A 12736-nucleotide genomic window follows, 5' to 3' on the forward strand; every position below is an offset into this window, starting at 1 on the left:
TGCACAAGGTTTTCAGACTTAAACAATATATTGCTATCGAATCAAACTTGCAACGTGGACTGTGAACTGAATCCACATCATTTAAAAACACAATTTGCCAATCTAATCTAATCCAATCACAGTTCTGGCCCATGACTCGATTTTGTCATATTTTTGGTGCCATAATTGTGCCTCAGCAGCAGAAACGCACTGACTCTCCACGTGCCACAAAAGTCTGAGTCCAATAAACAAATCCACTTCAGGACAAAGCAAGCGGGAGCAGCAGCGGTAGCACGGATTCATCTCCATGACGACCCATTAACACAGTCTGTTCATGAGAGCCAAAGGTTCAATCGTGTAATGACGGCGCTTACCCCTCGACCCATGCTGGCGGCAGGTCACAGTCAAAGTGCAGGAAAGTCCCTCGTGCGGGAGACTGGGGCTTTTTTTGGGGCCTGATCCCCCCCGGCTCCTGACCCCCCCCCCTCCTGGCTCCTGACCCCGGCCCTGGTCTGAGTAACCTGAGCTCATCTCCCCTCCCTCCGTCCCGGCTTTAGGGCTTCATTTCCGCACACTCATCAACACAGAGACTATTCCACTGGTTTATACTTACTGTGTAACCGAGAGAAATGTTGATTTATTTAAGGACTAAAAGCTCAAACTCACCTAAAGCCGGTTTATAACTGCTGATTTGTGCATGTTTACATTTGTTTACATAAAGATTTGGCGCAAGTGCCAAAAAAACAAGTGGCCCACACTGGTAAATGGTGTCACTCGCCGCAGTGTGGCGAGTTCTAATGCTGCAGGTCACAGGCCAAGAACGAGAGGAAAAGAGAAAGAAGCAATAAAACATGGAGCAAAAACAGGATATTTTTAGGCCTGAGACGTAGGACGAGGATTGTCCTCACGAGGGGGACAAACACAGAAGTCCAGTAGTAAAGAAGGACGGATGTGCTGTGAGCGGGATGAGTGAAGGTTCCGTGAAAAACAGAAACAAACAAAAAATATACGCTATAAAAACTTGGGCTGTCGTCTCAATAATGAAAAACAATAATAAGAGAATCATAATAAAGGTGCAGTGGGTGGGTCTTGGTTGTCACCATAGCGACACAGCTGTAAGTACATTAATCACAGCGATGCCATCAGAAGGACTCCGTCTGTAACTACACTGCTCTGTACGTTTCCCTCATCGCTCTCACGAGCGTTCGGAGACCAACGACATCCATCATTCTCTCTGACAGGACCAATGTGCCACGAACACACAAGCGCCTCTGTGTTGGAGCGGCTCACCGCGCCCGCTTAACGTGACACGTGACACTCCACGTGAGCGCCTGTTTAGAAGAGAGACGTTTAAAAGTCAAGTCAAGTCCACAACAACGACCGGAAGAACTAAAGAAGATGCTTTTGTTTGGTCTTAATAACAAACGAGCAGCAATTCTGAATTTTCATTTTTTTGATCCTGTAAAAACAGAAATATTTAACTTTATTCAAACCGGGACTAACCCAGGATCAAACCAGGACTAACCCAGGCTCAAACCAGGACTAACCCAGAATCAAACCAGGACTAACCCAGAATCACACCAGGACTAACCCAGAATCAAACCAGGACTAACCCAGGATCAAACCAGGACTAACCCAGGCTCAAACCAGGACTAACCCAGGCTCAAACCAGGACTAACCCAGAATCAAACCAGGACTAACCCAGGATCAAACCAGGACTAACCCAGGCTCAAACCAGGACTAACCCAGAATCACACCAGGACTAACCCAGAATCACACCAGGACTAACCCAGAATCACACCAGGACTAACCCAGAATTAAACCAGGACTAACCCAGAATCAAACCAGGACTAACCCAGAATTGAACCAGGACTAAACTAGTGCTAATCCAGAATTAAACCACTAAACAAGATTGTATTGTTATTTTCTAATATCTGCACGGTGGGAATCGTGGGCCGGATTAAATCGCTTGAAGGGCCTGATTTGGCCCCCAGGCCTTGTGTTGAATAGCCCTGGTGTAAAGTATGATAAATAGATAAATAGGGTCATTTCTGGCCAGTAAAATATAAAAATCTGAATTTTGCTTTCATCAAAGCGTCATAATCTGTTATTAAATAAATACATGCAGTAAAATGTGTAAAAGGCTCTGACATGACATTGTGATAAATATAATCACAATAGAGGTTTGTCACAGCATTCTTTTCATGCACATAACTCATACTCCTATGCAGGAGCAGCTAACTACAAAAAAATAAATATTATACTTGTTGAAACCTGTGAACACCGTATTTACCGGAATATAAGTTGCACCAGCCAAAAAATGCATAAAATAGAAGAAAAAAACATATATAAGTCGCACCCCGGCCAAAACTATGAAAAAAGGTGCGACTTATAGTCCGGAAAATACGGTAGCTTAAAAAAAAACCTTGAAACTTGATTATTTTGTTCTTAGAAATGTATGAATGCCACGTACAAAAGTGTGCAGTTTAAAACCTGCTGCTTTTCCTGTATGAGTTATGATAAACAAAGCGCTCAGACTCGCTCAGACTCTGCAGCTGCTGTGACACTAAACGCCGGGTAAAGAACGTGTCATCAGACTGTGAGCGGCGTGTAACACCGAGCCTGTCCAGACGCAGGCGCTAATGAGTTTATCTGCAAACATATGCCAGCGTACGGCCGGCCCACGCGGCAGACGCGCGGCGCCCGTGTCACTCTCACACACGCCCACGCGCCCGGCGAGTGTCACTGCACGCCCGGCCAATGACAGGGCGCTGGCGAGTGTCACTGCACACCCGGCCAATGACAGGGCGCTGGCGAGTGTCACTGCACACCCGGCCAATGACAGGGCGCTGGCGAGTGTCACTGCACGCCCGGCCAATGACAGGGCGCTGGCGAGTGTCACTGCACGCCCGGCCAATGACAGGGCGCTGGCGAGTGTCACTGCACACCCGGCCAATGACAGGGCGCTGGCGAGTGTCATTGCACGACGGGCCAATGACAGGGCGCCGAGTGTCACTGAGCGTCACCTTAACTCACTTTTACAGATCCAGAAAAAACACTAATGGAGGCTCGGTTATTAAAGGACACATATTACACTGTATTTGCAGTGTTCTTGTCCTTTAAACAGTGTTTTCTGAGGGAAAAGACCAAAAGCTAAATACAACTCCAGGAGCGTTTGTGACGACGGAACAGCTTATTATAGTAACACATGGTGAAAAGTCAATACTGCACATGAGTCCTATAAAATAAAGCTAAAGAGCCAATGAAAACACTTTTAGTCCCAAAAATAAATCAATGGAGATTGTAAGATGCTGATTAAAAGCGTCATGTTCTCTGGTGGTTAGATATGTTGTGATTGTTGTAATGCCAGACGGTGGAACATTCTCTCTCTGGAGTTTTGTCAACGATAAAGCCATTTTTGTTCTGTTTAAATTAGCACCATTATTGCCGCCATATTGGATCTAGTCTCCAAGGTAAACATACTGTCGTTAGGACTGGGCGATTAATCGACTTTAGGTCTTTAATAATCGACAATGTGAAAAATGGTGAAATGCAGGGTCCAGTCGTGTCTATGGAGCGGAGCGTCTTTTCACACCGCTCTGATTATGTAAGACTAAAGCCTCGCCACCATTCAAAGCACAAATCACTTCGGGTCAAAATGAGACCGCTGAGCATGTGAGAATACAGCTCTTTGATCAATTGCGAACCTGGAAACTAGCGCTGGCTGTTAGCATGCTGTTAGCGCGCTAGTCGTTAGCGGGGGCGTGACTGCCATAAACCCGTCAAAGAATGATGTGTCAAGTGCATGACTTTAGACGGATGTTGACTATTTTATGCTAATTAGTTCTGTTGGTGACGTTTTTAAGACATTCAAACCTGATACAGAACCTTTAATACATAAAACTAGGGTCTTATTTTGAGGATTCAGTATCAGTTTGATCAGGAGTAAAAGAGGAAGTTAACGGTCGATGTTCGAGTTGTGAGCGATTGGATTATGTTCTTTATGAATCCATCGCACTATTAAACATCTGCTGTGGGTGGGCGGGGGCAGCGGTCCGAGCGGGAGGGGGGGCGGGGTCTACACTTCCCTTTCCCATCGGCATCAGGTGAAAGTGAGCAGCCCGCGGAGTCAAACTATCAAAGCAACAACTTCATCCATCATAAGTAATCCCGTCAGAATAAAGTCAGAGCGGAGCGTGTTTACGATGCAAATCTGGACCTTATCCGTGTCGGACGGGGGCGGAGTGGGCGGAGCTGAGGCGCAGGCGTGACTGAAACCCACAAATGGCTGTTAGCATTAGCCCGCGAAAAAAAAAGAAAGAAAAAAACAACTAGCATCGGAGCTAAAGGCTAACCCGCTCTACATGTCTGACCTTGTGTGCTTGTGTAAGACTCGAGTGACCCCTGGACATCCTCTTTTACGTGCGATCGCGAGATAAACGGGGCTCGTCTTCGCCCGTTCATTTGTTGTTGTGAGTGAACGTTCTATTTCCCGTGAATTCAACGAAAATCGTGATTCGTCCGTGTCAAACATTCAGGAGAGATTCATCTGCTTTTTTCCTTTGTTTTTGGAGTATGTTTTAGCTTAATCCGACGGGACGCTGTTGAAATAAGGGTGAGCGAGACGGGAGGACATGCAGCGGGATCCTAGCTCGCGCCTCGACCACCGGGCGGCGCGTGTCGTCTGCGTTTCATGACTCGAGCATTTCACAGCCACTGTCCGCGAGGCGCCGCCTTGTTTTACAGTGCTCTGGCAGGACCACGCCACGCACCCTTTTTTACAGCGTCCACTTTGGAAAACAAAACACGGAACACGACGCGGAACGAAACCAAACAGAAAGAAATGGCTCGAGGAAAGAAGATCTTCCAACGTAAAATTCACATCTCCAACCACAGTATCTCCAACCACAGTATTTCCAACCACAGTATTTCCAACCACAGTATTTCCAACCACAGTATCTCCAACCACAGTATCTCCAACCACAGTATCTCCAACCACAGTATTTCCAACCACAGTATCTCCAACCACAGTATCTCCAACAACAGTATTTCCAACCACAGTATCTCCAACCACAGTATTTCCAACCACAGTATCTCCAACCACAGTATCTCCAACAACAGTATTTCCAACCACAGTATCTCCAACCACAGTATTTCCAACCACAGTATTTCCAACCACAGTATTTCCAGCCACAGTATCTCCAACCACAGTATCTCCAACCACAGTATCTCCAACCACAGTATTTCCAACCACAGTATCTCCAACCACAGTATCTCCAACCACAGTATCTCCAACCACAGTATTTCCAACCACAGTATTTCCAACCACAGTATTTCCAACCACAGTATTTCCAACCACAGTATTTCCAACCACAGTATTTCCAAACATAGTTTCTCCTGCCACAGTTTCTCCTGCCACAGTTTCTCCTGCCACACACACTTGGTTCAGTTGCACTCAAACGTCTCAGTCAATAATAAAATGCTCTGTTTCATCCTCTTTAAAGCCTGATTATTTGCTCTGGTTAATAATCCGCCCTCAGGACATTTATGAGAATATTACGCTTTGTGCAACAAGCAGATCATAATTGTTGCAAACACATCTTCTCTTTAGTCTCTTTAAATGAAAACAGCTCCATTTGCCCTGAGCTTTGTGAACAATAAAACCACCTCCTCCTGGTTCCAGCTCCAGCTCCAATCGGCTCAATCATTAGTTCTATTTGTGTCAGATAAACACGATGGACGTTTGAACCAGTGAAAATATGAATATAAAGCCAACGTTTACAGCTAAACAGTGTTATTTGTACATTATGTTTCGTTTCTTGTCTGTTTTCCACTTACAGCACAAGGGAAATCAGGAATATGTGCATTTCTTTTTGTAAAAAGTGTGAATATAATCTATATCTGTGTAAAGAGAATAAACAAACACAGCTGGGCGTGTTTACTCTCTGGATGTCTTCATTTAATATCACTCACATCCTTCAATGACTTACACACAGTCTCCAGCTCAGGGGCCGAGCCTCCGTCTGGGGGGGCCGAGGGGGGGCCGAGCCTCTGTCTGGGGGGGGCGAGCCTCCGTCTGGGGGGGCCGAGGGGGGGCCGAGCCTCCGTCTGGGGGCCCGAGCCTCCGTCTGGGGGCGACACTCGGTGGATTTGTGGTTGGGCTTTACACCTCCAGATAACACCAAAGCTCTGCGGCTCCCGTCGCTAACGTCACTAACGTCGCTAACGTCGCTCATCTTTTATGCTTTTATTCGGAGCCAAATCTAAGGTTAGGCCTGTTCTTATCCACATTTATCTCCCAACTTCGCCGCCCCGACTTCACTGAAAAACAAGGATAAAGCCAGGATTACTTCAGGGACAGATAATGAGACGCCCGGAACTATGACTGAGCAAAGGCCGAGAGTGTGGGTCAATATGGAGAGGATTTTACTGCTGTTTAAAGTTCACAACAAAACACTTTATTACACTCTGGTTTCCTTGTGCCGGTTAATAATTTTACACTGGAAACAATTACAGTCTTAAATAAGTGATTTCTGTCGTATTGATCTTGGTTTGAGATTTTGAATGTTGTGAAATGACATTTGTTCTGTTCCTGCTTTTATTTACCCTTAACAATAAATGAACTGACATTCACCTTTTTACTGTTATTAAAATGATATATTATGAGACATGTGACTAAACTCGGTCTAAACGTTGCTCAGCTTTAGCTCATGCGTCACATGTAAACAGACACGTGACAAACTTGTCTTTCTCATAAACATTATGTTCATATTTGACTCTTGATAAACACATTCAAATATTATATTTTAGCTGAACTCAGACGGTTCTGACACGTTTAACAAAAGTTACAATTAAAGTCACTAAACAAACTTTACTGTTAAATATCGTGTGTCGTTTCAAACTTACCTTCAACAGACAGAACACGCTCTGCATGTGACACGCCCCCAGGGCCAAAGAGGGCGGGGCTTTCGAGTCAACAGCAGCTGCTCATTAGCACCTGTCGCTCGTTAGCCTCCAGCTCTTTTCTCTCATGACAAACCTGCTGCACGACAACAATGTGCAAGTGTTTGTTTGAGGAAAACACACAAAGGTGAATGAAGACATTATGTTCAGTAAAAGGGTATAAAGAGCAAAGGTTCGGGGTCCAGGGCCCTCCACGGGGTCCAGGGCCCAGGGCCCTCCTCGGGGTCCAGGGCCCTCCTCGGGGTCCATAGTAGGATAAGAGAGGATCAATAGTTTTACACCTATAGCTTGTTCATCTTACATCATCTCGTTCTCATCACCTGCACGCGCTGAGCGCGTGCACGAGCTGGACTAGAGCGGCGCAATGGACCGAGTAACGATGGGCCGAGTAACGATGGGCCGAATAACGATGGGCCGAGTAACGATGGGCCGAGTAACGATGGGCCGAGTAACGATGGGCCGAGTAACGATGGGCCGAATAACGATGGACCGAATAACGATGGACCGAATAACGATGGGCCGAGTAACGATGGGCCGAGTAACGATGGGCCGAATAACGATGGGCCGAGTAACGATGGACCGAATAACGATGGACCGAATAACGATGGACCGAATAACGATGGGCCGAGTAACGATGGGCCGAGTAACGATGGGCCGAATAACGATGGGCCGAGTAACGATGGACCGAATAACGATGGGCCGAGTAACGATGGGCCGAGTAACGATGGACCGAATAACGATGGGCCGAGTAACGATGGACCGAATAACGATGGACCGAATAACGATGACCCAAATCCAAATGACTCTACATTTAAATATGTAACCTTAGATACGGTTGACAACAGCATGGGAAGTCTTCAAATTGGCGGCGACAGTCCACGGATAGTAACTAAGGGATCTATCATTGATTATGTATCTGGCACCGCAGTCAGGGATCGTTACATAAAGAGTCGCTGACGCCACCAGGCCGGGGTCAGGTCTGTGGAGAGGCGAGCTCACAGTCACAATCAAGCATCGAAGCAGCAATGTCTCCAGACGGGTTCCTAGAAAAGTTACAGGTGAAGAATGCCCACGTGGCGTTGCTCCGCCTCCCTCGACTCGCTCGCTCGTCTCTCAGGGAAAACTGGCATTTGAAGGGCGAGTGAGGGACGCGTCAGTCGATGGACGGAGGAGGAAGAGGGGGAAGAGGGGAAGAGGGGGAAGGAACGCGTGATGGACGGAGGATTGAACATCGAGCGGTGGGGCCTGGAAGACTGATAAGGAGCGGCTCAGAAAGAGGGCGAAGGGAGAGAGGAGACTTTACTGCGGAGAATAAGGGCGCTTATTCACGAGCGAAGGGGAGATAACGGAGGGAGGGAGGGAGGAAGGGAGGGATGGAGGGAGGGGTAAACAGAACAAGAATAGAACACGATAAATACACAGTTTGCGGAAAGTAGCTTCAAAATCCCTTTGGAGTCAGAGGGTTTTGGGTTCAACTCGTCGCCTGGTTTTAATTGACTTTTTGAGCTCGTTAACGTCGCTTTCTAAGGCATAAATTTTACACCAGAGTTCACGGATTTAACAGATTTAACGGATTCACACGTTGATTTGATGAATAAGTTACAATTTTGGAAAGGCCTGAATAGACTACGGATGTGAAAAAGAAAGCAAAACAATTGCCATATTTGAGAAAGCAGAAAAATTGACAATATTCAGCTTTACTCACTAAACGGGGGATTTAGTCTTATTTTAATTTGCTCTCTTGCGCCTCTTTTTGTCTCTTTTTTTTCTTTTTAGGCCCGAGCTCCACCGTAAGGCCGTGCAAAGCACGGCTGCGAAAGTGCGCACGTAGTGTGCACAAAATCGAGCGTGAATCACTCGCCCACTTCCAAACACTCACTAACGCACTCCTCCCTCATGCACGCCCTGTGCAGACTAATTAGTAGGAAAAATAGAACATTACTGTTGTAAAAGGGCGAAGCCCGTGCAAAAGTGCGCATTAAACAAGCGCTTTACATTGGGATGACGACCGTTTTTGTAAAGCGCTCGTTTGCGCTAACTAGCTCACGAATACGTTCCCCATCTCTTGCATGTTCCGTGCATATAAACAAGTGACGCAAAAATTGAACATTATTACTGTTTAGAGGGTCAAAAACACAAAGTGGGCGGAGCCCTCTCAAAATTAACGAAAATACCCGTCAGTGACCAGGGACCCACACCATGAGGTAGGAAAGCGCAAGTGCTTTCCAAAAATGTGAAGTTTATGATATTTGAAAAATGGGAAACATTGTTTTCGCATCTGAATATTCTTCTTCTCGGGACCAACCCCCCTATTTTTCACCCAGTGAACATTGATGAAAAGTCACAAAAATTTGCACACCTCTAAAAAATGTGCCTCTCTACATTCTGGCTATCTCCTTTTTCTAAAAATTAAAAAATTGGCGCATCAGCGCCCCCAAATGTACCAAAAATGCATTGAGAGATACGAAATGACCCCAAAAAAATCTGATCGTAAAAAATATGATTACGGCAACGTCGTCCGCACAACCAAATGTCGGCCATATTGGTTCAAAAATGGCTAAGCATGACTCCGAGTTTTTCCAAACGTCGTACTTTTACGAACTCCTCCCAGGGCGTTGGCTCTAAAAAGCTGAAATTTGATGAAAATGCTACTGAGGAGTGGGACGTCAAAAGTTATTCAAATTACATTGATATCTCTCACGGTCTCTGTGCGGCGAAGCCGCAAACTTTAGCTGGAATTTCAGAAATCTCCCAAATTTAACATTTCTGCCGTTTGCGCAGATAAAGTCCGAATTGCGTCAAATTAGAATCAGTTGTTAAACTCTTTGCCCTAAACGTACTTGAAGTGAAATAAATTTATTTGGCGCCACAGCGCCCCCTACAGATTTTATATGGAGGGTAAAATGTTTAGTTTTGCGAAATTTTACAACATTTTACACAAAATTCACTTTTTGCATCCCCATCAAAAAAGTCAAATATACTCAACAGAAACCATGACCAAAACCTCCGACGTTATTCCAATGGGGAAATCGCCAGAACATGTTTACACTTTAGACTTTCACAAACTCCTCCCAGGGCGTTAGCCCTATTAACCTGAAATTTGGGGAGACTCATCTTCAGGGGTGGACCATCAAAAATGATCAAAATTTGTATTCTAAGAGTCATGGTCTCTGTTTAAAATAAAATATTTTTTGATGGTAAAACAAAGGGGAGAAGATGTGACAGCGTCACAGATTCAGCAGTAGGCGTAATAAAAGGACAATTGGGGCGCGTTAGCGCCCCCTCCTCTTGCGGCGGCGTCGTGGCGGGGTGGTGAGGGCCGATCATTGCCGCTTGCAGCTATATTTTTATTTTTCATTTTATTTTTTCTCTTTTTTTTCTTCTGGGTTTTGTGTGTTTTTTCTGTGCATTTTTCTTCTTTTTTCAGTTGTCATTTATATTTTTTGGTTGATCTGTTCTAATAAAAAAAAAAAATGCAAAAAGGAAGTAAAATAAAAAAATAACCCTCCCTCCTCAAAAAATAAAAAATTAAAAAAATGAATATTTTAGGCGACAAAAAACTGTACCATGACTCAAGAAACACTGTTCCAAAGAGAGAAATAAAAAATCCTTATGTTGCGTTGTAAACATGCCGTTATAAAAGTAAACTGTAAATTATAATTACTGTCATCAATATGTCACATAAGATGCTTATTATTATTTTACTTTTATGTTGCTGTATTTTGTGCCCTTTTGCCCGTGAATCATCCGTTAAGATGCTTTTCTTGGTTTAAAATACATCCGTTATGCGCTGAAGAGTAAATGAGCAATCAGTGGAATCAATGGCGTCTCTCAAACGAGTTCCTGGAGCAATGACTCATTTATGAAGAAGAAGAAGTAAATAAATAAAACATCTTCATTCAAATCAAGCTTTTTATTTATCCTACAAACAACAATTCACCTCTAGATAACGACTGACGCACAAAGACGCGTGTTGTGGTGAAGCCGGTGTTACAGAGTGACCGGCAGTGACCGGCAGTGACCGGCAGTGACCGGCAGTGACAGCGGGCGACGCCGGGGGGCTCGAGCGACGCCCACTCTCCGATTGCTCGCTGAACTGGTGTGGGCGGTTCTTTTGGGCAAACACACGTGTTGTGGCGAATCATTTCTATCGTATCTTTTTGTTTTAATGATCTTTTTCTAAATCCGGCCTGGTTTGGAAACAGTGGGTTTGACCTTTGACCTCTGACCTTCCCTCCATTAAAGGCATATCTATTCATTTAAACATTTATACATTTATAGTTTTATCCTTTTTGGAGGCCGTTGATTTGCTATTGCATGTCAAATCATATAAATGGAGATTTGGTTCCATATTCCCGCGCCTGTGGCTCTGGCGCCCTCTGCTGGACGTGGTGAACATGACACGTGTTGAAATGCAGATCCGTGACAAAACGAGGTGAAAAGAGACTAAAGTGGGCGGGGCAGAATGAGGTGAATGTGTCGCTTTTAGGGTCAGTTCATCACTTTTCATTACGTGGCAAAATGCAGATTCAGTGTGACGGCTCAGAGTGAGACACCGCTCCACAGATCTGACCTCCGCCTGGTGGTGTCCAGGGAGATGGACACGTTTGAATGGCAGTTCAAAGTGCTTCACAACAGGAAAAAATGCATCAAAATCACAAAGACATGAAAGAAATCACAAAACCTTCATTTCTATTCATTCAATTTAACGGTTTTGCTGAGATCATACATTTTGTCCGTGCTTAGTGATCCGCCAGATGGAAATCCAGATCTACTGGCCCACACTGGCCCACACTCCAGACACCCTTTCCCATATTTATTTGACGTTGCCATGGTGACAGGTGGCTCTGGGATGGACATATCGCTTTTAGATTAATACTTTACCATGTTTGAGCGTCCCTAGACGTCAACGCGCTATCTGCCTCTGCACACGTCTGTGCTGAGCGTACGGATCTTTTACCACAACTCTCGCCATCTCTTCTCTCTCCTTCTTCTCTCTCTTTCTCATCCCTCTCTCTCTCCATCTCATCCCTCTCTCTCTCTCCCTCTTCTCACCATCTCATCCCTTTCTCCCTCTCATCCCTCTTCTCTCCCTCTCTCTCCGTCTCATCCCTCTCTCCCTCTCATCCTTCTCTCTCTCTCTCCCTCTCATCCCTCTCTCTCTCCCTCTCATCCCTCTCTCTCTCCCTCTCATCCCTCTCTCCCTCTCATCCCTCTTCTCTCTCTCTCCCTCTCTCTCTCTCCCTCTCATCCCTCTCTCCCTCTCATCCCTCTTTCCCTCTCATCCCTCTTCTCTCTATCTCTCTCTCTCCCTCTCTCCCTCTCTCCCTCTCTCTCCCTCTCATCCCTCGCTCTCTCTCAGCTGCAGAATGTGCAGCTGTTACAGTCTCGGCTGGTGCGTGTCCAGAAATAGCCGCCTTGAGCCGGGGCCGGGACACGGGGCGACGGACGCCATTAGCAGCAATAAGAGCAGATTGAATCACTCGATCTGAAGGGCCCGAGGGCGCGGCTCATATTTCTCCTCTCCGTTCTGCTCTCCGCTAGTTTTTCTCTTCTCCTCATGGTGTTTTTCTCTCCGTTCCTCCACTTCAGGTCATCCCTCGCTCACAAACACTGACCACAAGCTTTAAAGGGGATCCACTGCCAAACTAGCCAGGGCTTCAGAGCTTAAAGCTGCACCTTGTAACTTTTGTAGTGGAGGGTCCGCCAACCGCTCGCGTCTACGAAGAGTTTGCTGCGTCGCCAAGCATGTTACAGGTCTGATCTGTGGAGAGGTCAGTCCGCGCAATAAGAA

The 12736-nt window shown here is 45.8% G+C and overlaps 1 protein-coding gene across 1 annotated transcript in view; it reads right to left on the bottom strand.

Annotated features, from left to right (window-relative positions):
• The window catches only part of atp1a2a (ATPase Na+/K+ transporting subunit alpha 2a), a 440146-nt gene extending 439702 nt beyond the window's left edge, over positions 1-444 (bottom strand). Inside the window, exon 1 of the mRNA XM_072440594.1 lies at positions 354-444. Coding sequence (XP_072296695.1) covers positions 354-365 — 12 coding nt within the window. The 5' untranslated portion in view covers positions 366-444. The remainder of the gene's footprint in view (positions 1-353) is intronic.
• Positions 445-12736: the final 12292 nt, after the last annotated feature.

The sequence above is a fragment of the Eucyclogobius newberryi genome, unplaced genomic scaffold, assembly GCF_026437365.1.
Source record: "Eucyclogobius newberryi isolate DKJ021-1_F unplaced genomic scaffold, fEucNew1.0.hap1 SCAF_12, whole genome shotgun sequence".
Taxonomy (NCBI): Eukaryota; Metazoa; Chordata; class Actinopteri; order Gobiiformes; family Gobiidae; genus Eucyclogobius; species Eucyclogobius newberryi.